Here is a 25,125-nt window from a genome sequence, read left to right as displayed (position 1 = left end):
AGTATTCACCTGGAATGCATTTCAATTAACAGGTGTGCCTTGTTAAAAGTTAATTTTTGGAATGTCTTTCCTTCTTAATGTGTTTGAGCTAATCAGTTGTGTTGTGACAAGGTAGACAGAAAATAGCCCTGTTTGATATAAGACCAAGTCCATATTATGGCAAGAACAGCTCAAATAAGCAAAGAGAAATGACAGTCCATCATTACTTTAAGACATGAAGGTCAGTCAATGTGGAAAATGACAAGAACTTTGAAAGTTTCTTTAAGTGCAGTCGCAAAACCATGAAGTGCAATGATGATACTGGCTCTCATGAGGACCGCCACAGGAAAGGAAGAGCCAGAGTTACCTCTGCTGCAGAGGGTAAGTTCATTAGAGTTAACGGCACCTCAGATTGCAGCCCAAATAAATGCTTCACAGAGTTCAAGTAACAGACATCTCAACATCAACTGTTCAGAGGAGACTGCATGAATCAGGCCTTCATGGTCAAAATACTTCATAAAAACCACTACTAAAAAGGACACCAATAATAAGAAGAGACTTGCTTGGGCCAAGAAACACAAGCAATGGACATTAGACCAGTGGAAATCTGTCCTTTGGTCTGATGAGTCCAAATTTGAGATTATTGGGTACAACTGCCATGTCTTTGTGAGACGCAGAGTAGGTGAACGGATGATCTCTGCGTGTGTGGTTCCCACTGTGAAGCATGGAGGAGGTGGTGTGATGGTGCTTTGCTGGTGAAACTGTCTGATTTATTTAGAATTCAAGGCACACAACCAGCATGGCTACAACAGCAATAGGCCATCCCATCTGGTTTGTGCTTAGTGGGACTATAATTGGATTTCAACAGGACAATGACCCAACACACCTCCAGGCTGTGTATGGGCTATTTGACCTCGGAGAGTGACGGAGTGTTGCATCACATGACCTGGCCTCCACAATCACCCGAGCTAAACCTATATTGAGATTATTTTTTTTAAATGCATTTCACCTTTATTTAACCAGGTAGGCTAGTTGAGAACAAGTCCTAATTTACAACTGCGACCGAAACACAGAGTTACACATGGAATAAACAAACACAGTCAATAACACAATAGAGAATAAAATGTTTATATACAGTGTGTGCAAATGAGCTAAGGGAGGCAATAAATAGGCCATAGTGGCGAAATAATTACAATTTAGCAATTAAACACTGGAGTGATAGATGTGCAGAAGATGAAGGTGCAAGTAGAGACACTCGGGTGCAAAGGAGCAAAAAAAAAATAACAGTATGGGATGAGGTAGTTGGATGGGCTATTTACAGATGGGCTATGTACAGGTGCAGTGATCTGTGAGCTGCTCTGACAGCTGGTGCTTAAAGTTAGTGAGGGAGATATGGATCTTTGCAATTCGTTCCAGTCATTGGCAGCAGAGAACTGGAAGGAAAGGTGGCCAAAGGAGGAATTGGCTTTGGGGGTGACCAGTGAAATATACCTGCTGGAGCGTGTGCTACGGGTGGGTGCTGCTATGGTGACCAGTAAGCTGAGATAAGGCAGGGCTTTACCTAGCGAAGACTTATAGATGACCTGGAGCCAGTGGGTTTGGCGACGAATATGAAGCGAGGGCCAGCCAACGAGAGCGTACAGGTCGCAGTGGTGGGTAGTATATGGGGCTTTGGTGACAAAACAGATGGCACTGTGATAGCAACTGCAGTTGCTGAGTGTTGGAGGCTATTTTGTAAATGACATAGCTGAAGTCAAGGATCGGCAGGATAGTCAGTTTTACGAGGGTATGTCTGGCAGCATGAGTGAAGGATGTTTTGTTTCCGAAATAGGAAGCCGATTCCAGATATAATTTTGGATTGGAGATGCTTAATGTGAGTTTGGAAAGAGAGTTTACAATCTAACCAGACACCTAGGTATTTGTAGTTGTCCACATATTCTAAGTCAGATCCATGTAGAGTTGGTTGACAACTTAAATTGATAAAATAGTAGCCTGTACAGAGAATTGACATATACAACTAAAAACTCTGACAATACTTTTTTCTAATAATTTCTCATTTGCCAATATGTTAAAAGGTAATATTTTAAAGTTTGTTTTAAAGTTTACAAAGTAAAAACAGGTAAAACAGGTATGTACAGTACTAGCTACAGAGCCTTCAGAAAGAATTCACATCCCTTGACTGTTCCACATTTTGTTGTTACAGCCTGAATATAAAAATTGATTAAATATAGATTTTGTGTCACTGGCCTACACAAAATACCCCATAATGTCAAAGTGGAATTATGTTTTTTTATTTTATTTTTCCAATGAACAAATAATGAAACGCTGAAATGCCTTAAGTATTCAACCCCTTTGTTATAGCAAGCCTAAATAAGTTCAGGAGTAGAAATGTGCTTAACAAGTCACATAAGTTGCATGGACTTATGCTGGCCCAGGAGTGTGAAGGTGAACGGAAAGGCTCTGGAGCAACGAACCACCCTTGCTGTCTCTGCCTGGCCGGTTCCCCTCTCTCCACTGGGATTCTCTGCCTCTAACCCTATTACAGGGGCTGAGTCACTGGCTTACTGTTGCTCTTTCATGCCGTCCCTAGGAGGGGTGCGTCACTTGAGTGGGTTGAGTCACTGATGTGATCTTCCTGTCTGGGTTGGCACCCCCCCCCCCCCCCCCTTGGGTTGTGCCGTGGCGGAGATCTTTGTGGGCTATACTCGGCCTTGTCTCAGGATGGGAAGTTGGTGGTTGAAGATATCCCTCTAGTGGTGTGGGGGCTGTGCTTTGGCAAAGTGGGTGGGGTTATATCCTTCCTGTTTGGCCCTGTCCGGGGGTATCATCAGATGGGGCCACAGTGTCTCCTGACCCCTCCTGTCTCAGCCTCCAGTATTTATGCTGCAGTAGTGTATGTGTCGGGGGGCTAGGGTCAGTTTGTTATATCTGGGGTACTTCTCCTGTCTTATCTGGTGTCCTGTGTGAATTTAAGTATGCTCTCTCTAATTCTCTCTTTCTTTCTCTCTCTCGGAGGACCTGAGCCCTAGGCCCATGCCTCAGGATGACCTGGCATGATGACTCCTTGCTGTCCCCAGTCCACCTGGCCGTGCTGCTGCTCCAGTTTCAATTGTTCTGCCTGCGGCTATGGAACCCTGACCTGTTCACCGGACGTGCTACCTGTCCCAGACCTGCTGTTTTCAACTCTCTAGAGACCGCAGGAGCGGTAGAGATACTCTTAATGATCGGCTATGAAAAGCCAACTGACATTTACTCCTGAGGTGCTGCACCCTCGACAACTACTGTGATTATTATTATTTGACCATGCTGGTCATTTATGAACATTTGAACATCTTGGCCATGTTCTTCCACCCGGCACAGCCAGAAGAGGACTGGCCACCCCTCATAGCCTGGTTCCTCTCTAGGTTTCTTCCTATGTTCTGGCCTTTCTAGGGAGTTTTTCCTAGCCACCGTGCTTCTACACCTGCATTGCTTGCTGTTTGGGGTTTTAGACTGTGTTTCTGTACAGCACTTTGTGATATCAGCTGATGTACGAAGGGCTATATAAATAAATTTGATTCAACAATAGAGTTTAACGTGATTTTTTAATGACTACCTCATCTCTGTACCCCACACACGCAATTATCTGTAAGGTCCCCTCCGTCGAGCAGGGGACTAGGTCAGGATAATTTGCAACTATGGCAAGAACTGAAAATTGTTGTCTAGCAACAATCTTCAACAAATTTGACAGAGGTTGAAGAATTTTGCAAAGAATAATGGGAAATGTTGTACAATCCAGGTGTGAAAAGATCTTAGAGACTTACCCAGAAAGACTCACAGCTGTAGTCACTGCCAAAGGTGATTCTAACATGATTCTGTGGTGTGAATACATAGGCTTTGCCTGTAAGCCTGTACATTTCCAATAACACCTGGAATTGACATAATGTTCTTCAAACAGTGATTTTGTTGTGTCTAAGGCAACAAGCATATTTATGAGTGCCATCAGAAACGTAGATCTGGGCAGGGCACTGGGGTGGTAAAACAATCACTTACTGCTGTAAAGGAAGGAAAGGAAACCCAACTCCACTTTGTAAAAAGTTAAGAAACACTGTCTCTAAACCTCACCCACACAATAACTGCACACATATTATTTTCTTAAATACTATAGGATTGACCGACTGTAATAAGTAACTCAAGCTATATAAAAATATAGACTTTTGTCTTCATAGATCTTCAGCATCTGGTAGGTAGGCTAGGTAGACCCAGTTCCCCCAGATCTACAGAGGGCATCAAAATGTGTATATGGGCAGGGGGCAGGAGCAGTACGCCATGAGTGTTAGAATGTAAGGGGGGCATTCTGTTCAAATCACAGTGAGAGGAAACATCCACACACAGCAAATGGAAATCTGAATATCAATTATGCAAAAGCAGAGCTGGGGAGTATTTGTAAACTCAAAAAAATCCAGAAAACCAATAACGCTGAAATTCTACTGGCAAATCCATTGTTCATCCTTCCAATAAAACAAAGCACATTGTTGAAGAAGGGTAAGAATGGGATCTGCCCTCTCCCATGATTAGCCCAAGGAAAATACATTGAAACAGGGTCTTAGGACAAATCTGAGGCAGCAGCACTTTCATTAAAAGCACAAAGAGGCTCTATTCCAGTTCATGTTGCTAGTCCTCAGAACCACTAGTGGAACCACTAAGGCCTGTGGCCTTCACACAATCCCAAACTCTTCTGGGAAGTGCAGTCTCTCAAACACATGAGATTGTTTTGTCAAAGCTGAGAACAAGTTTGTTACAAAGAGTCACAATGTTCACACTTGACAGAGGGCCAAGAAATACAAACAGAAAGTGTGAGACTTCTCAGGGCAGTAGCCCTCTCTCTACACATAAACAGTTACAGCCCAGAAGGAAAACCCTGTTTAGTCTGCAGAGTAGTGAGGATGGCCTGTGTGTTATAAGTCCTCATGCCAAAGTACACATTCCTGCTGGTACCATCCCTGGCCAGTCCCTTCAGAGTCATATTACTGTCTTACAGGCTGTACAGTGGCTTGAGCACATCTGCACCTTGTTAGACATAATACTGTCAGAGAGACAATCTCACTTATCCAAGTATTACAACCACGTGTGGGTCACCAGTGTCCAAGCGGTTTTACTGCCCCCTGTTCTACAGAGAGACTAAGCATTGGAAAGCATTATGTTAATACCTCATAACTTAGAATAGACTTGACACACTATTTTAAACCTCATCAGGAAATCAAAGATGACAAAAAGAAAAATGGAGTAAGCATTGAGGAAATGTACTTATTTGACCATAATTCAGACTGGTATGCCTAATCTTTAGTCATTACATTAATTGGACTTGATTTACACTCATTACCTGTAATGTAATCCAGCAGTAATGAATGTGTCCTATGAATGCTTTATTATGAGAGTCAACGCAATTCTTCACATGCCTGTAGTGTACTGTATCTTTATATCGACAGGTCCTATGGAAAATGGAGCCATTGTGTACTGGGCAGCGCAGACCAGTGGGGTTTTGCCCAAACAGCCTCTGGCTCCCTTGACAGAAATGTATGGTGGTGAAGCATTTGCAATTCAGAATGTAATGACTACGGCTAATAAGCTCCATAAACATCTCACCACTCAAAGCAGTATTCATCCCTCTCTTTTGTCTTTGCCTTGTCAAATGTCTCCATTCAGAAGTAGCGGTACTTGTCAAAACACCGTATGCCTAACCACCTGTCTCAATCATTAAAAAAATAGCATTTTTCATCTTTAATGGACCCATAGAAAGGTCAGTTACATACTTCTCACAAGTTAAATATTCCTCAGAAGAGGAAAAAGTCAGAAAGTAATAATAAAAGTCATAATTTAAAAGCTCACAGTGGGATATCAAAGAACAAAATTATTTCAGAGTAGGCTCCTTTCCTCATCATGGCACTGAGTACTACCACTGCTGGAGGTGAATGACGAGCTCCAGGCATCTGAACCACCCTATCGAACAAAACAATCATGGATGAACACTGACAGTTCTGTACATCAGTGAAACTCCTCAAGCACTGCAAGAAGACAGATCAGCTCCTAACCAGGTCCATTTATATGGCTTAGCCTGGAAGCAGATACAGTTGAAGACGGAAGTTTACATACACCTTAGCCAAATACATTTAAACTCAATTTAACAATTCCTGACATTTAATCCTAGTAAAAAAAAGTCCCTGTCTTAGGTCAGTTAGGATCACCACTTTATTTTATGAATGTGAAATGTCAGAATAATAGTAGAGAGAATGATTTATTTCAGCTTTTATTTCTTTCATCACATTCCCAGTGGGTCAGAAATGTACATACACTCAATTAGTATTTGGTAGCATTGCCTTTAAATGGTTTAACTTGGGTCAAACGTTTTGGGTAGCCTTCCACAAGCTTCCCACAATAAGTTGGGTGAATTTTGGCCCATTCTTCCTGACAGAGCTGGTGTAACTGAGTCAGGTGTGTAGGCCTCCTTGCTCGCACACGCTTTTTCAGTTCTGCCCACACAATTTGTATAGGATTGAGGTTAGGGCTTTGTGATGGCCACTCCAATACCTTGACTTTGTTGTCCTTAAGCCATTTTGCCACAACTTTGGAAGTATGCTTGGGGTCATTGTCCATTTGGAAGACCCATTTGCGACCAAGCTTTAACTTCCTGACAGATGTCTTGAGATGTTGTTTCAATATATCCACATAATTTTCCTGCCTCATGATGCCATCTATTTTGTGAAGTGCACCAGCAAAGCACCCCCACAACCTGATGCTGCCACTCCCGTGCTTCACGGTTGGGATGGTGTTCTTCGGCTTGCAAGCATCCCCCTTTTTCCTCCAAACATAACGATGGTCATTAAGGCCAAACAGTTCTATTTCTGTTTCATCAGACCAGAAGACATTTCTCCAAAAAGTACAATCTTTGTCCCCATGTGCAGTTGCAAACGATAGTCTGGCTTTTTATGGCAATTTTGGAGCAGTGGCTTCTTCCTTGCTGAGCGGCCTTTCAGGTTATGTCGATATAGGACTTGTTTTACTGTGGATGTAGATACTTCTGTACCCATTTCCTCCAGCATCTTCACAAGATCCTTTGCTGTTGTTCTGGGATTGATTTGCACGTTTTGCACCAAAGTACGTTCATCTCTTGGAGACCGAACGCGTTTCCTTCCTGAGCGGTATGACGGCTGTGTGGTCCCATGGTGTTAATACTTGCGTACTATTGTTTGTATAGATGAACGTGGTACCTTCAGGTGTTTGGAAATGTCTCCCACGGATGAACCAGACTTGTGGAGGTCTACAATTAATTTGAGGTCTTGGCTGATTTGTTTTGATTTTCTCATGATGTCAAGCAAAGAGGCACCAAGTTTGACGGTAGGCCTTGAAATACATCCACAGGTACGCCTCCAACTGACTTAAATGATGTCAAGTAGCCTATCGGAAGCTTCTAAAGCCATGACATCATTTTCTGGAATTTTCCAAGCAGTCAACTCAGTGCATGTAAACTTCTGACTCACTGGAATTGTGATACAGGAAATTATAAGTGAAATAATCTGTCTTTGGCAGAGTGCCATGAGCTTACTCAGCCGCGCGCCCCCGTGAGAGGTAGCTGCGTTCCTTTTCGTTTCTAAAGACCGTTTGAAACATTATTGAAGATTAATGTTAAAAACATCCTAAAGATTGATTCTATACATCGTTTGACATGTTTCTACGAACTGTAATGGAATTTTGGGACTTTGTCTGGCCTGCGCATCATGAATGTGGATTTTTGAACTAAACACGCGAACAAAAAGGAGGTATTTGGACATAAATTATGGACTTTATCGAACAAAACAAACTTTTATTGTGGAACTGGGATTCCTGGGAGTGCATTCTGATGAAGATCATCAAAGGTAAGTGAATATTTATAATGCTATTTCTGACTTCTGTTGACTCCACAACATGGCGGGTACCTGTATGGCTTGTTTTTGTGTCTGAGCGCCATACTCAGATTATTGCATGTTGTGCTTTTTCCATAAAGTTTTTTTGAAATCTGACACAGCGGTTGCATTAAGGAGAAGTTTATATACAATTCCATGCATAACACGTGTATCTTTTATCAATGTTTATTATGAGTATTTCTGTAAAATGATGTGGCTCTCTGCAAAATCGCCAGATGTTTTGGAGGCAAAAACATAACGCGCCAATGTAAACTAAGATTTTTGGATATAAATATGAACTTTATCACATAAAACATACATGTATTGTGTAACATGAAGTCATATGAGTGTCATCTGATGAAGATCAAAGGTTAGTGATTCATTTTCTCTCTATTTCTGCTTTTTGTGACTCCTCTCTTTGGCTGGAAAAATGGCTGTGTTTTTCTGTGACTAGGTACTGACCTAACAATCAGATGGTGTCCTTTCGTCATAAAGCCTTTTTGAAATCGGACACTGTGGCTGGATTCACAACAAGTTTATCTTTAAAATGGTGTAAAATACTTGTATGTTTGAGGAATTTTAATTATGAGATATCTGTTGTTTGAATTTGGCGCCCTGCACTTTCACTGGCTGTTGTCAAGTCGATCCCATTAACGGGATCTCAGCTGTAAGAAGTTAACAAGAAAATTGTGGAGTGGTTGAAAAACAAGTTTTAATGAATCCAACCTAAGTGTATGTAAACTTCCGACTTCAACTGTAAGAGCAACACACACAGGATAAAGACAAGTAGACAACAACCCACAAAAAGAGTAGTTCCTGCTGATCAGGAGCAGAGCAGGGGAGAGATTTAACTTGGGGTTTCCCACTTTGTGATCAGTGGGCCCATCCAGATCCTCTTTATTCAGCCTAGTCAATATTAGATCAGGGATCGCTCTGCTGGATCAAAAGGGCAGAAGCTGGAAGGGCCTGGAATGCTCTCTAAACACTTTTTCTGGCTCCATGTTAAACCACATACAAGGCAATGGTCAGGATAGAGCAGGGGCATCAAAAGCAATGTGCTCTCCACATGACAACACATTTCCCCTCACAGGTAGGCTAAAGATAAACAGTGGGAAGAGTGGTGAGAGACAACAACCTAGCGTCATTTCCACACGATTATTCATATGAATCAACCCAAGTGCATCCTACGACACTAGACACATACACATTGTGGGAAAAATTATTTTGGGGGATTTCAAAAAAACGGACTCAGATCCTATGCCGGGTTTTGTTACGCTGAGTTATTCCGTAAACAACGGGAGATTGCAACATGCCACATCATAATAAATTGTCTGAGGAGAATAAAACTGCACTAGGTGTTGGCTCTGACCGAGGGAATAGTAATCCAGGAGGACTAGGTGTTGGCTCTGACCGAGGGAATAGTAATCCAGGAGGACTAGGTGTTGGCTCTGACCGAGGGAATAGTAATCCAGGAGGACTAGGTGTTGGCTCTGACCGAGGGAATAGTAATCCAGGAGGACTAGGTGTTGGCTCTGACCGAGGGAATAGTAATCCAGGAGGACTAGGAACACTCAAATATCAGAATACATTTGTGAATGAATGCCATTATTATTACAAACATTATTTCAGCAAATGAATCAAACATCCAGTGAGCTGTTCAAAACTGAACAAAATGTAACCTGAGGATTATCAGTTATGACATCAGCAGAGAATGAAGAAACTCTCCCTCTGCTTTAAACACACTTGACATTTTTAATGTACACTTCCCAATGCATTAATTCATTATTATTCCAAAGAGAGCTTTGATTTAAAAAGCTGAGGAAGCACAGCATGGCCATTCACTCGCAGGCGCAGCTACAATGTTGTCCGCTGAGCCAGAGCAGAACAACCAGCTTGTCAATAATTGTGTTGCAGAGCGGAGATCAGATCAAACACATTGGAGCCAGAGATAAAAGCTGCCAATCTGGTTACCATACACGTCCAGTGAGTGCATTCTCACCAAGCCGCAGCAGCTCCCAATACAATAATGTGACAGGTCGGAGAAAGCACCCATCATCCGACCTGGCTGCTAAACACTGAGGACCTCCAACCTGCATGACTGCAAAGAGGCCTAATTTAAGGCCATTCAATATATAGTTTACTCAGTCAGTTCAAGGCAGCAATTTTCTCTATTTTTAGTTTATCATGTTAAGTCTCCAAAGTGAAAGTGTTGGGTTGAAACTGTAAATGTCTGGGTGACGTTTTGGGTAAAATGTATGTCTGTAAACAATAACTTGCTCGGTGGAGAGCAATAAATTAGATTATATTTAAATAGTTAGAGGCCTTCTGAGCTGTGAGTACAGACAGAAGCTTGAACATCTGATGTACATTCCATCACACCATTCACTGTAAGATGCAAAAAAGGGGCAGGTAGCCTAGCGGTTAAGAGCGTTGGGCCAGTAACTTAAAGGTCGCTGGTTCGAATCCCAGAGCAGACTAAGTGAAAAATCTGTCGATGTGCCCTTTTATTATATATTTTGATTTAACTAGGCAAGTCAGTTACGAACAAATTCTTATTTACAATGACGGCCTACCCTGGCCAAACCCTAACGACACTCGGCCAATTGTACACCGCCCTGTGGGATTCCCAATCACGGCCAGTTGTGATACAGCCTGGAATCGAACCAGGGTCTGTAGTGACACCCCTAGCACTGAGATGCAGTGCCCAAGACCACCCTTGAGCAAGGTACTTAACCCTAAGTGTTCCTGTAAGTCGCTCTTGATAAGATCCCATGCTAAATGACTACAATTTTTCATATAAGTGCATCGTTCAATTGAAATGCATGCGCGCGCGCACACGCGATGAGTATAAAAATACACTACCTAAATTACAGTGAGGGGCACTGTCAATAGTCCGAAACAGAGGGTTCTAGTCTGCAGTAGCAGGAGCCTGTAAACAGTCCAAAACAGAGGGTTCCAGTCTGCAGTAGCAGGAGGAAGCATAATGCTGTTGGGCTCTCAGCCACCGTGGTCTCCTTTTACTGTTGTTCTCCTACAACAATGCAAAGCAGCATCCACCCAAATCACAGACAGGCAGCTCAGATAGGCCTACAGCTGTAGGCCTAATTGTAGATGTAGCTTGTCTTACACATGGATAGAAATACAACGAACGTGCATTCTTTTGCAGGCTCATCTCCCTCCATAACAAAAGTCAGACATCAGATGCCCCCTTCCCACAGGAAGCATACCAGCGGTAACTTTATCACCCCTATTTGAGTACAATGTGGGAGTTTAGCACAGCAGTGTCGTTTGTGAGAGGTACCCTGTGATTTGCTCTTGAGGCGTCCCACTGCCTTGTACTCACCAGGGAAATGGGTAACTGCTTGCTGATAACTGGAGATTAAGCCTTTGTTAATCAAATCAGAATGCCCATGGGTCTTTATCTAGCTGCACCACCTATCAGCCTAATGTCAAATGTAAGGGACAGAATGACTGATCACACAATGACAACAGGAGCGGTTAGGAGTGTAGGTGTTATCACTGGGGTTGGTTACATGATAAAATCACTCATATTTTTGCTGAAAGGACAACTTTACTATAAGTGGCGTGTTTGACCTCGTCAATTCTGTATATTAAGGTAACAGAGAAATAAGAATTAAAGGCTTGAGAGAGAACTATAGTTTTTAGGCTATAAACTACAGCCATTAGCCTATTCCTCAATTGAAATTATATGACCATAAACAAGCAGGGATTTTAATAATGGCAGACGGACGCATAAGGTTAGCATATTTTGTTACAATGTAGCCTATATATTTCCTGCCGGTATTGCGGGGGAATATATTTCAACAATTAAGTATTTGTAGCCTATATACTTCACTGTTGAGGTCTTCCTGAATAGTCGAATAAGTAAGCGTTGTGTGCGTGAAACGCAGCTCTTCATAAAGTGTTTACAACCGCCCAGCTATTCAATCACAGCGAAATGATACGATACCAGACAGAGCAACGTTCAAATCATACAAGAGCTATATCCCTATTTTCAAGCAAATTAAAATAATCTAGTTGTTGATGGAAACAGATTTTGGAACGATATAATATTCCATAATATAAACCGCCTATCAAAATAGCCACTTGTTAAACATCTTCACAGTATGTTTCGCTTTAGTCTTGAAAGGACTCCACGGACTAAAATCTCCTGAAAGCGAGCTCTGGGGTGTATTTATTACGGAAACGATTTACCGTTTAAGAACCAAACGGAATCAAACAGAGAAAAACTTAAGTATCTTGGACACATTCAGTTAGGTCGCTAATCGCTTCGTTCCATTTAAGAAACGTTTTGCAGCAGAATTGGCGTAATGAATACACCCCTGATGCATTTTCAATAAGAGCAAAAAGTATCCGGGAAACCTACCTTTCGATTTAACGTTGTTCCCGAATAGAAATAATATGCTATGCCAAGCACCCACAGGACCGCGAAGCATAGTAACATCCTCGATTTCCTTCGCATTGCTGTCTGTTTGAATGTGAAATAAATGTCCGTTAGCCTTATGCTTTGATTAAAGCGTCCTGTATCAGAGCTGTGTGCCTGCTATTGACGAGCAGTGTTCAGTGCAGCTTCGGCAGTCCAGCAGAAAAAGCAGGAAACAGCCAACATCACGAGGTTAGAGGGGAAAGGCCGTCTCTAATCCAATCACGCTCCGTGGAAGGAGGAGTGATGGGGGTTGGTACGTGTGTCGCTCTGCAAGCGTTCTTGACATTGACAGAAGAAACATTGATGCAATATTGTGGCGATTTATTAGTGAATTCATTATTTTAGCTTCTGCAACATTATCGCCGCGGATTTTAAAACGATCCAGTTTGTGTAACAGATTAATCGGACCCTGTGGCCTGTGTAGATAGTATTGTAATCCATAATATAAGAGTAACAGAGAGGGTTATGTTGTTCACTGTCCCCCACGATGAAATCGGGGAGGGGACTGTGGATCAGGTTGCGTCCATACGTTATTCGTTGGTATGTTCGTTTATTTGTATGTCAGTCACACTCCCTTAGAGAGGAGAGTGCATTGGCCAGATTTTGACGAAATTTGGGTGAATTGCCGCGTTCCTATACTAGTCGGAACTAGGAAACTCGGAAATGTCCGACATGCTGATGTGTTCAGTGCGTCACGTGTATAATTACAACCAGTTAGAAAATCGGAGATTTCCGAGTTACCTAGTTTCGACCAGCACTTGAACGAGGCAAATGATGAGTCTTGGCATATACAGCCGGCATTTACAAAATTACACTGATTGGCCAGATGGTGGCGCTATAACAAGATATTAAATATGCATACATTTGAAAGGTAATGCCCAAGATCCTAACTTTGTGTTGCATATCGGGATCATTGGATTCTAGGGTCCCCCGATAATTTGGTCCAATTATATTAGGTATATTCATAATTTTTTGATTATTTAAAAAAAAAATATATTTCTCAGGCCAATTGTATTTTTCTAAAATAATATAATTTCAGCATACAATATACACTACATGACCAAAAGTATGTTGACACCTGCTCATCTCATTCCAAAATCATAGGCATTAATATGGAGTTGGTCCTACCTTTGCTGCTACAACAGCCCCCACTCTTCTGGGAAGGCTTTCCACTAGATGTTGGAACATTGCTGCGGGGATCTGCTTCCATTCAGCCACAAGAGCATTAGTGAGGTCGGGCACTGATGTTTGGCGATTAGGCCTGGGTCGCAGTCGGCGTTCCAATTCATCCCAAAGGTGTTCGATGGAGTTGAGGTCAGGGCTCTGTGCAGGCCAGTCAAGTTCTTCCACACCGATCTCGACAAACCATTTCTGTACGGACCTTGCTTTGTGCACGGGGCCATTGTCATGATGAAACAGGAAAGGGCCTTCCCCAAACTGTTGCCACAAAGTTGGAAGCACAGAATCATCTAGAATGTAATTGTATACTGTAGCATTGATGTCCCTTTACTGGAACTAAAGGGCCTAGTCCGAACCATGAAAAACAACCCCACACCATTATTCCTCCTCCACCAAACTTTACAGTTGGCACTATGTATTGGGGCAGGTAGCGTTCTCCTGGCATCTGCCAAACCCAGATATGTCCATCGGACTGCCAGATGGTGAAGTGTGATTAATCACTACAGAGAACGCTTTCCACTGCTCAAGAGCCCAATAGCGGCGAGCTTTACACCACTCCAGCCGACGCTTGGCATTGTGCATGGTGATCTTAGGCTTGTATGTGGCTGCTCGGCCATGGATGAACAGTTATTGTGCTGATGTTGCCTCCAACTCGGTAGTGAGTGTTGCAACCGAGGACAGACAATTTTTACGCGCTACGCGCTTCAGCACTCGGCGGTCCCGTTCTGTGAGCTTTGTGGCCAAACACTTCGCGGCTGAGCCGCTGTTGCTCTTAGACGTTTCCACTTCAAAATAACAGCACTTACAGTTGACCGGGGAAGCGCTAGCAGGGCAGAAATTTGACAAACTGACTTGTTTGAAAGGTGGCATCTTATGACGGTGCCACGTTTATGTTCACTGAGCTCTTCAGTACGGGCCATTCTACTGCCAATGTTTGTCTATGGAGATTGCATGGCTGCGTGCTTGATTTGATACACCTGTCAGCAATACAGCTCAGTATTTCTATTATTTAGTTTATACAGTCTTTTTGCTCATCTTTATCAAGAGATCCAATAATTTTGGGGTTTCCCTGCCTAAGCAACTCTCTTCTTATTATTGGTGTCCTTTAGTAGTGGTTTCTTTGAAGCAATTTGACCATGAAGGCCTGGTCTCCTCTGAACAGTTGATGTTGAGATGTGTCTGTTACTTAAACTCTGTGAAGCATTTATTTGGGCTGCAATTTCTGAGGCTGGTAACTCTAATGAACTTATCTTCTGCAGCAGAGATAACTCTGGGTCTTCCTTTCCTGTGGCGGTCCTCATGAGAGTCAGTTTCATCATAGTGATTGATGGTTTTTACGACTGAACTTGAAGAAACTTTCAACGTTCCTGAAGTGTTCTGCATTGACTGACCTTAATACCTCTCCTTAATGCAACCGCTGTGTCATATTTCAAAAAAACTTTACGGAAAAAGCAAACCATGCAATAATCTGAGACGGAGCTCAGAACAAGAGTCAAATTAGCCGCCATGTTGGAGTCAACAGAAACCAGAAATTACATGATAAATATTCCCTTACCTTTGATGATCTTCATCAGAATGCACTCCCAGGAATCCCAGGTCCACAATAAATGCTTGATTTGTTCGATAATGTCCGTTATTTATGTCCAATTAGCTACTTTGGTTAGCGCGTTTGGTAAACAATTCCTAAGTCACAAAGCGCGTTCACTAAAACGTGACGAAATGTCCAAAAGTTCCGTAACAGTCAGTAGAAACATGTCAAACGATGTATTGAATCAACCTTTAGAATGTTGTTCAAATAAATCTTGAATAACGTTCCAACCGGAGAATTACATTGACTTCAGATGAGCGATGGAACGGAGGTCCTCCTCATGTGAATGCGCATGGTGAATGCATGGTCACCTCATGGCAGTGGTGATTCATTCCTGTCTACTTCGGCCCCCCTTCACAGTAGAGTCATCAGACAAAGTTGTATTGACTGTTGACTTCTAGTGGAAGCCGTAGGAAGTGAAAACTCATCCATATCTCGCTGTAATTTCAATGGGAGCTTGGTTGAAAATCTACCAGCCTCAGAAAAAATCCAAACAGGAAGTGGAACTTCTCAGGTTTTTGCCTGCCATATGAGTTCTGTTATACTCACAGACATCATTCAAACAGTTTTAGAAACTTCAGAGGGTTTTCTATCCAAATATACTAATAATATGCATATATTAGCAACTGGGACTGAGGAGCAGGCAGTTTACTCTGGGCACCTCTGGGCACCTTTCATCCAAGCTACTCAATACTGCCCCGCAGCCTTAAGAAGTTATTAAGGACTTGTAAGTACGCATTTCACGGTACGGTCTACATCTGTTGTATTTGGCGCATGTGACAAATATCATTTGATTTGATTTGACATAGTGTATATAATACTGTAATGAGCTCACATAGTTGCTGTCACAAACTACAAACTCCACACAGTTGTCACTGACTAGTTAGATATTAATTTATAACTAATAACTAGTTAGTTATTATTTCCCAGTGAGTAAAACATTTTTGTACTTACAGCATTCATAGACATTCATTTGTATCAGGTTTTTGCTTTGGCTGACCTTTTTTGTATTGACATTTGTCAATAAAACTCCTGAAAGCAACTGTTTATGTCAAATAGTTTTGTGTTCTACTTGTTGCCCTGGTTGTCCTGAAAAGAAAATGGTTGAACTCTTCATACACTTCATTGTGAGGCTAAATATAAGGGCTGGACATGCAGATAAATGAATGTCAGATAAATGAAAAGCAGATTTTTGCTGGGGTCTCAGGACTGGTTAAGAAGAGATAGAAGAGCGATATGTCATGTCTCTGTTCTCCTTACAAGCCCAGCTTCTGAGGACCGGGTTAAACCAAAAGCCTAATTAGGGGCGGGGGATCCAATTGTAAAATGAGGCAATGAGTGGCACTATGTGATGTAAAGAAACAGAAATCCAGTAGCTGCCTGGCACTTTATGGAAGGAAAATATTTTCCTATCAATCATATTGATTACTGGGGGACTGACTGGAGATTCAGATCCAATTCTATTTATATCATTTCCAATATTCACAGGTTTTTTCATATCAACAAACTGTTGACCCACAGTGAAAAGGCTGATTGAGCATTTTGGCTAACGTAACTAGCGAATAGGTGCTCATAAGTCATCTATTTGTTTCCCACAGTTGCATAATGATGATTGAAAAGGCTGCAGTGATACCTACTTCACTTCTTAAACCTTAAATGTTGTGCGTTAATCTGTTAATCCTTCTCTGGCACTAAAATAATGAATTATAGGGGCCTAACTCATGTGGTCTCTAAGTATCACAACCTAGGATTGGTAAGGCTTTGCAAGGGCCATAGAAGTACACATAATTATAGATCATATTCTCCTCATCATCAAGACTTTGTAGCCACCACAACTCTTTGTACTCATCTCTGCAACTTGGCCCAGCACTGCCTAATCGCCAAAGTCTTTCCCAATTAAATGTTTTACTAAATGTATTTAGCTAACAGAAAAAAGAATTCAAAAGATTTTACCACCCTGTTGTCCTCTAATAGGTATTTTTCCTCAACTATGAATAATACGTTCTAGCCATATCAAGCAGAATCTATTTTTGCCTTCCATTTTCCGTCAGAGGGCATCTCTCTAAATAACCTTACCCTTGTGCTGAGCGCACACAACGTAGTAATAAGTATTTCTCTCCATCTCCTATTATGAAAAGGAAGAATAGGAGGCTTAGTGTGCCTCCTTGATCTCAACCATACAAATGAACACCAGAGCATCAGTGAGAGGTAAGCCCAAATCAAAATGGATTTCATTATTCAATTGAGCTTATTTGTAGATTGATGAAATGGAGACAGCTTACTTTGTAGGCCTACTTAGGTTCCTTGTTGAAAAACCGCAACGCAGAGAGCGTTTCCATGCAATTCATCAACACCTATGGACAGTTGGCATCTGTTACTACAGAATAAATGACGTATAGAGGTGTAACGGCTGGTTTCCTCCTCTTCGTCTGAAGAGGAGGTGTAGCAGGGATCGGACCAAGACGCAGAGTGGTAAGTGTCCATGTTTTAATAATATAAACTGAACACGACAACAAATACAAAATAACGAAAGTGAAACTAACCGAAACAGTCCCGTGTGGCACAAACACTGACACGGAAGACAAACACCCACAAACCAACAGTGAAAACAGGCAACCTAAATATGGTTCCCAATCAGAGACAATGCAAAACACCTGTCTCTGATTGAGAACCATATCAGGCCAATTGACAAAACCTAAACATAGAAACACATAACATAGACTGCCCACCCCAACTCACGCCCTGACCATACTAACTAAAGACAAAACAAAGGAAAATAAAGGTCAGAACGTGACAGTACCCCCCCCCCCCCAAAGGTGCGGACTCCGGCCGCAAAACCTAGACCTATAGGGGAGGGTCTGGGTGGGCGTCTGTCCGCGGTGGCGGCTCTGGCGCGGGACGTGGACCCCACTTCAACATTGTTTTTGTCCGCCTCCTTAATCGCCCCCGTGGCCTCTTATGAGCGGCGATCCTCGCCGCCGACCTTGGCCTGGGGACCCTAGCCATGGGTCCCGAAAGGACGGGAGATTCCAGCAGCACCGGAGTGAAGGGCAACTCCGGCAGCTCCGGACAGGCGGGAGACTCCCGCAGCTCCGGAATGAAGGACGACTCTGGCAGGTCCTGGCTGACTGGCGGCTCTGGCAGGTCCTGGCTGACTGGCGGCTCTGGCAGCTCCTGGCTGGCTGGCGGCTCTGGCAGCTCCTGGCTGGCTGGCGGCTCTGGCAGCTCCTGGCTGGCTGGCGGCTCTGGCAGCTCCTGGCTGGCTGGCGGCTCTGGCAGCTCCTGGCTTGCTGGCGGCTCTGGCAGGTCCTGGCTGACTGACCAGACGGGTAGCTCAGACGGCGCTGGACAGACGGGCAGCTCAGACGGCGCTGGACAGACGGGAGACTCTGGCGGCTCAGGACAGACGGGAGACTCTGGCGGCTCAGGACAGACGGGAGACTCTGGCGGCTCAGGACAGACGGGAGACTCTGGCGGCTCAGGACAGACGGGAGACTCTGGCGGCTCAGGACAGACGGGAGACTCTGGCGGCTCAGGAGAAGAGGAAGGCTCTGGCAGCGCTGGACAGGCGGGAGCAACTGTAGAGAGAAACCGGAGAGACAGCCTGGTGCGGGGGGCTGCCACCGGAGGACTGGTACGTGGAGGTGGCACCAGATATACCGGACCGTGAAGGAGTACAGGAGCTCTTGAGCACCGAGCCTGCCCAACCTTACCTGGTTGAATACTCCCCGTAGCCCGACCAGTGCGGCGAGGTGGTATAGCCCGCACTGGCCTGTGCTGGCGAACCGGCTTCATGGCACCTGGCTCGATGCCCAACCTAGCCCGGCCGACACGAGGAGCTGGAATGTATCGCACCGGGCTAAGCACGCGTACTGGGGACACCGTGCGCTCCACCGCATAACACGGTGCCTGACCAGTACGACGCCCTCTCACTCCACGGTAAGCACGGGGAGTTGGCTCAGGTCTCCTACTTGGCTTAGCCATACGCCCCGTGTGCCCCCCCCAATAATTTTTTGGGGCTGACTCTCGGGCTTCCAACCGCGTCGCCGTGCTGCCTCCTCATACCAGCGCCTCTCTGCCTTCGCTGCTCCTGCTGCTGCTGCTGCTGCTGCCGCTTACTACGCTGCTTGGTCCGAGTTTGGTGGGTGATTCTGTAACGGTCGTCGTAATGTGGAAGAGAGGAGGACCAAATTGCAGCGTGGTATGTATCCATATTTATTTGAATACTCTTCAAGACGAACAAAACAATAAACAGAACGAAACCAACGACGCTACAATCCTGAACTAGTGAACATAGAAAAACCAATGAACGCACGAACAGGAACAATCACCCACAAACAAACAGTGAAAACAGCCTACCTTAATATGGTTCCCAATCAGAGACAACGTAAAACACCTGCCTCTGATTGAGAACCATATCAGGCCAATAAGACACACCTAAACCAATGAAACACAAAACATAGAATATACCCACCCAGCTCACGTCCTGACCAACTAAACAAAGACTAAACAAAGGAAATAAGGTCAGGAACGTGACAAGAGGTCTGCATGTCTAGGTAGGACTTCCAAACTCCCAATTCAAACACAGAAGATGGTGTCTCTGTTTGATCCCAGGAATCCCAAGCCACTCACAAAGACAGAGCAAGTAGGAGAAGCAGGGCTCCGGAGCTGTAATTACCATTGATAAGAGGAAGTATGGTAGTTCTGCCAGAAAAATGGAGGTTACCCTCATTAAAGTAAGAAGGGCTTAACGAGGGTTGTCAAGTAGACTTCAAGTTCTGTTGGAGGGCAAAAGTGCTGCAAACCATGTGGAAAGACCCAGGTTAATAAATATTGAAGGGGTGTCCAACTGACTTCTGAGTCTCAGAATGAACCCTTTCAATTCAGACTCCTCCTGAGACATCCGAGGGGTTGTCGAGCTGTTACATCAAGATGGGGTGAATAGGAGAGAGGATTAATTCACCGCTCGTGTCATCTTGAAAAGATAATGAGGCAGGTGGTGATCCACAATGCAAACAATGGCACTTCATCTATGCCAAATAATCATATGAATTTCATTAGAATAACAAGAGAAAAAGTTCAGCTTATCATTTATGTCAAATAATGTATGTATCACTACTTGTGTAAAATCGCATTGAATTATATGCACTGCCATCATGCACATTGTGTACTTACGTCTCTTGAACAAATCAGAGGTTTAAAGGCCCAGTGCAGTCAAAAATGTAATTGTATATATATATTTCCACACTATTAGGTTGGAATAATACTGTGAAATTATGAAAATGGTGATAATACCATTTCAGCCTGTTTTGGTGAGATGGGGTTTTGGCTTGCCTGGTGACATCGCTATGCTGTAAATAATTAATAGACCAATAAGAAAGAGTTCCAAACCTCTCTGCCAATAACAGCTCATTTTCAGACCACTCCCAGACGGTCCAAGAAAAATTATTGCTTGAGAAAATGCTCTTTGCTAAGAAGTTACATTTGGTTATTTTTGAACATTTCAATTTAAAACAATCACAGTAAGGTTTGTAATTGTTACCCAGAAATGACTTGATATTAAGACCAAAATGGCTGCATTGGACCTTTTCAGGTATATATTCAAGCAATGTCCTCTTCTTATTACAGCATATGTGTGACCAACACAATAATGTGGATCGTGATTGTCCTTAACAGAGTTCCAACGGTAGACTAGCATATTAGCACTAGATCAAATTGTTACCCCATACAATAACTCTACAGAAATCCACCCCATAATTCTACTTTATGGAGTTCAATTAATTCAACCTGTTAGTTAGTTCTCAATGATTTACATCCTACACAAAGCCATTCTATTCTGCTTAACGTTTCCATGTTTAACAGCAATTATAGGTTTTCACTGATGCAATAAGATCTTTGCATTTTAGTGCATTCACTGAATACCAGGCTTGCAGTTTTTTTTCTAAAATACTCTTAATTCCCTCTCCTTTATAATACAAAACACCTGAATCACCTTTAATGCAGGTCATGGTTGCACATTGTGAAATCCTTCCTGATATTTTTCTATCTCACCCGTTGTGTCAAAATCATGAACAACAAAATGTCTTGAGACACATTCCACCAAACCATTACTAGTACAGCACAAAAATACATTGTACCCTAACAAACACACTGCACTTCATTCCTTGCTCAGACAGAGGTCTTTATTTGTAGCACCTATGGTTGAGTGCCAGTACCAACTATTTTACTGTACATTGTAATACTTATGCATTTCCCCTGCCTGGCTTTATAAGAACTGCTTCACTATGGAGCCTGGCGTTAGAAGGCCTGCTTCACTATGGAGCCTGGCATTATAAGGCCTGCTTCACTATGGAGCCTGGCTGTATAAGGCCTGCTTCACTATGGAGCCTGGCTGTATAAGGCCTGCTTCACTATGTAGCCTGGCTGTATAAATCCTGCTTCACTATGGAGCCTGGCTTTATAAGGCCTGCTTCACTATGGAGCCTGGCTGTATAAATCCTGCTTCACTATGGAGCCTGGCTTTATAAGGCCTGTGTCACGTTCTGACCTTAGTTCCTTTGTTTTGTCTTTTGTTTTAGTATGGTCAGGGCATGAGTTGGGTGGGTTGTCTATGTTAGTTTTTCTATGATTTTCTATTTCCGTGTTTGGCCTGATATGGTTCTCAATCAGAGGCAGCTGTCAATCGTTGTCCCTGATTGGGAACCATATTTAGGTAGCCTGTTTTCTGTTGGGTTTTGTGGGTGGTTATTTTCAGTCTTTGTGTCTGCACCAGACAGAACTGTTTTCGGTTGTTTCTGTGTTATTTTGTTATTCAGTGTTCTGTTTTGATGATTATTAAACATCATGAACACTTACCACGCTGCACCTTGGTCCTCATCTTCTTCCACCGACGACAGCCGTTACAGCCTGCTTCACTATGTAGCCTGGCTGTATAAATCCTGCTTCACTATGGAGCCTGGCTTTATAAGGCCTGCTTCACTATGGAGCATGGATTTATACGGCCTGCTTCACTATGGAGCCTGGCTGTATAACGCCTGCTTCACTATGGAGCCTGGCATTATAAGACCTGCTTCACTATGGAGCCTGGCTGTATAACACCTGCTTCACTATGGAGCCTGGCTGTATAACGCCTGCTTCACTATGGAGCCTGGCTGTATAAATGGCTTACCAGTGAGATCAGAGGGTCGCGTTGATAATGGCTTACCAGTGAGATCAGAGGGTCGTGTTGATAATGGCTTACCAGTGAGATCAGAGGGTCGTGTTGATAATGGCTTACCAGTGAGATCAGAGGGTCAGATCAGACGGTCACCGTTGATAATGGCTTACCAGTAAGATTAGAGGGTCAGATCAGACGGTCACCGTTGATAATGGCTTACCAGTGAGATCAGAGGGTCAGATCAGACGGTCACCGTTGATAATGGCTTACCAGTGAGATCAGAGGGTCAGATCAGACGGTCACCGTTGATAATGGCTTACCAGTAAGATTAGAGGGTCAGATCAGACGGTCACCGTTGATAATGGCTTACCAGTGAGATCAGAGGGTCAGATCAGAGGGTCGCGTTGATAATGGCTTACCAGTGAGATCAGAGGGTCAGATCAGACGGTCACCGTTGATAATGGCTTACCAGTAAGATTAGAGGGTCAGATCAGACGGTCACCGTTGATAATGGCTTACCAGTGAGATCAGAGGGTCAGATCAGACGGTCACCGTTGATAATGGCTTACCAGTGAGATCAGAGGGTCAGATCAGAGGGTCGCGTTGATAATGGCTTACCAGTGAGATCAGAGGGTCAGATCAGACGGTCACCGTTGATAATGGCTTACCAGTAAGATTAGAGGGTCAGATCAGACGGTCACCGTTGATAATGGCTTACCAGTGAGATCAGAGGGTCAGATCAGACGGTCACCGTTGATAATGGCTTACCAGTGAGATCAGAGGGTCAGATCAGACGGTCACCGTTGATAATGGCTTACCAGTAAGATTAGAGGGTCAGATCAGACGGTCACCGTTGATAATGGCTTACCAGTAAGATTAGAGGGTCAGATCAGAGGGTCGCGTTGATAATGGCTTACCAGTGAGATCAGAGGGTCGCGTTGATAATGGAAGACCCTGGCCGTGACCCCACTCTCCGAGAGTGTCTAAGGGAGATTTGGGATGTGCAAAAAAAACTTTGCCAATTCACACATGTGTAGGGGCGCCGTACTACTATGGCTGGCCCTGTTAAACACATTTCACTACACCTATCAGGTGTATGTGACAATAAAACATACTTTTTTATTATTAATACACACTTGTACACTATAAGCACCTACCTATTAATAAATAAGGGGTATTCACTCACACAATTGTCCCATAACTGGCACCCTGTTGACACTCAATAAACCCCGCTGACACCCAGCAACCCTGTTGGGACCCAATAAACCCTGCTGACACCCAGCAACCCTGTTGACACCCAATAAACCCTGCTGACACCCAGCAACCCTGTTGACACCCAATAAACCCTGCTGACACCCAATAAACCCTGCAAACACCCAGCAACCCTGTTGACACCCAATAAACCCTGCTGACACCCAGCAACCCTGCTGACACCCAATAAACCCTCCTGACACCCAGCAACCCTGCTGACACCCAACAAACCCTGCTGACACCCAGCAACCCTGTTGACACCCAATAAACCCTGCTGACACCCAGCAACCCTGCTGACACCCAATAAACCCTGCTGACACCCAGCAACCCTGCTGACACCCAATAAACCCTGCTGACACCCAGCAACCCTGCTGACACCCAATAAACCCTGCTGACACCCAATAAACCAGCAGACAGTTAATGTTCTAATTTCTTTCTGTTGTGAGGCAACATCAGGCTTCTGACTGTAGAAGAACTGAGAATGCGAAAGCAGCCAGCAGAACGCTCATTTTAGCAAAGTCAGGAGGGAATGTGTGAGGGAGCCAGAAATGCCCTGCTACATTATTTCAAGCAGAAGTCTTTCCACTTCACCTGGCCATCACTGGCCAGCAAGTATTATGTCAGCTCTTTAATCAGCCATCATCTGCCTACTGGCACTGACTGCAGTGGCCATCACTCTAATTAAATGATCAGTTTAATTAAATAAAAGAGCTTCTGCGGATATTATAGGAAACCTTGCCAGGCGAGTTGGTAGATTCAGGCATTGTAAATTGTCGGCCCTGCCAGATATCTGACTTTTGAATAAACATAGTCTAAGACAAAAAATATGAACTTTCATGTAATGACTTTATAATGTAAATATGTGTTTATTGAAACATGGGTGCTCAACCTCTCAAGGGGATTTACAGTGCCCTCAGAAAGTATTCACACCCTTTGTTCCACATTTTGTTGTTACAGTTTGAACTTAAAATGGATTAAATATATGTGTTTCTCACCCATCTACACACAATACCCCATCATGACAAAGTGAAAACATGTTTTTAGAAATGTTTGCAAATGTGCTGAAAGTGAAATACAGAAATCTCATTTACTTAAGTATTCACACCCCTGAGTCAATACATGTTAGAATCACCTTTGACAGCGATTACAGCTGTGAGTCTTTCTGGGTAAGTCTCTAACAGCTTTGCACACATGGATTGTACAATATTTGCACACATTTCTTTTGAAATTCTCCAAGCTGTGTCAAGTTGGTTGTTGATCATTGCTAGAGAGACATTTTCAAGTCTTGCCATAGATTTGGCATGGGTCCTGAGATCCTCAAAAGGTTCTACAGCTGCAACATCGAGAGCATCCTGACTGGTTGCATCACTGCCTGGTACGGCAACTGCTCGGCCTCTGACCGCAAGGCACTACAGAGGGTAGTGCGTACGGCCCAGTACATCACTGGGGCTAAGCTGCTTGCCATCCAGGACCTCTACACCAGGCAGTGTCAGAGGAAGGCCCTAAAAATTGTCAAAGACCCCAGCCACCCCAGTCATAGACTGTTCTCTCTACTACCGCATGGCAAGCTGTACCGGAGTGCCAAGTCGAGGACAAAAAGGCTTCT

General features: G+C 43.7%; 1 protein-coding gene across 2 annotated transcripts in view; it reads right to left on the bottom strand.

Moving 5' to 3' along the window:
• Positions 1-12,496, bottom strand: part of LOC120046831 (polypeptide N-acetylgalactosaminyltransferase 2-like) — a 124,162-nt gene extending 111,666 nt beyond the window's left edge. For both annotated transcript variants that reach the window (XM_038992376.1, XM_038992375.1), the window contains exon 1: positions 12,286-12,496. In XM_038992376.1, coding sequence (XP_038848304.1) covers positions 12,286-12,381 — 96 coding nt within the window. In that variant the 5' untranslated portion in view covers positions 12,382-12,496. The remainder of the gene's footprint in view (positions 1-12,285) is intronic.
• Between the last annotated feature and the right edge of the window lie 12,629 nt (positions 12,497-25,125).

Source organism: Salvelinus namaycush, chromosome 4, assembly GCF_016432855.1.
Source record: "Salvelinus namaycush isolate Seneca chromosome 4, SaNama_1.0, whole genome shotgun sequence".
Taxonomy (NCBI): Eukaryota; Metazoa; Chordata; class Actinopteri; order Salmoniformes; family Salmonidae; genus Salvelinus; species Salvelinus namaycush.
This window is presented reverse-complemented; position numbering and strand designations above follow the sequence as displayed.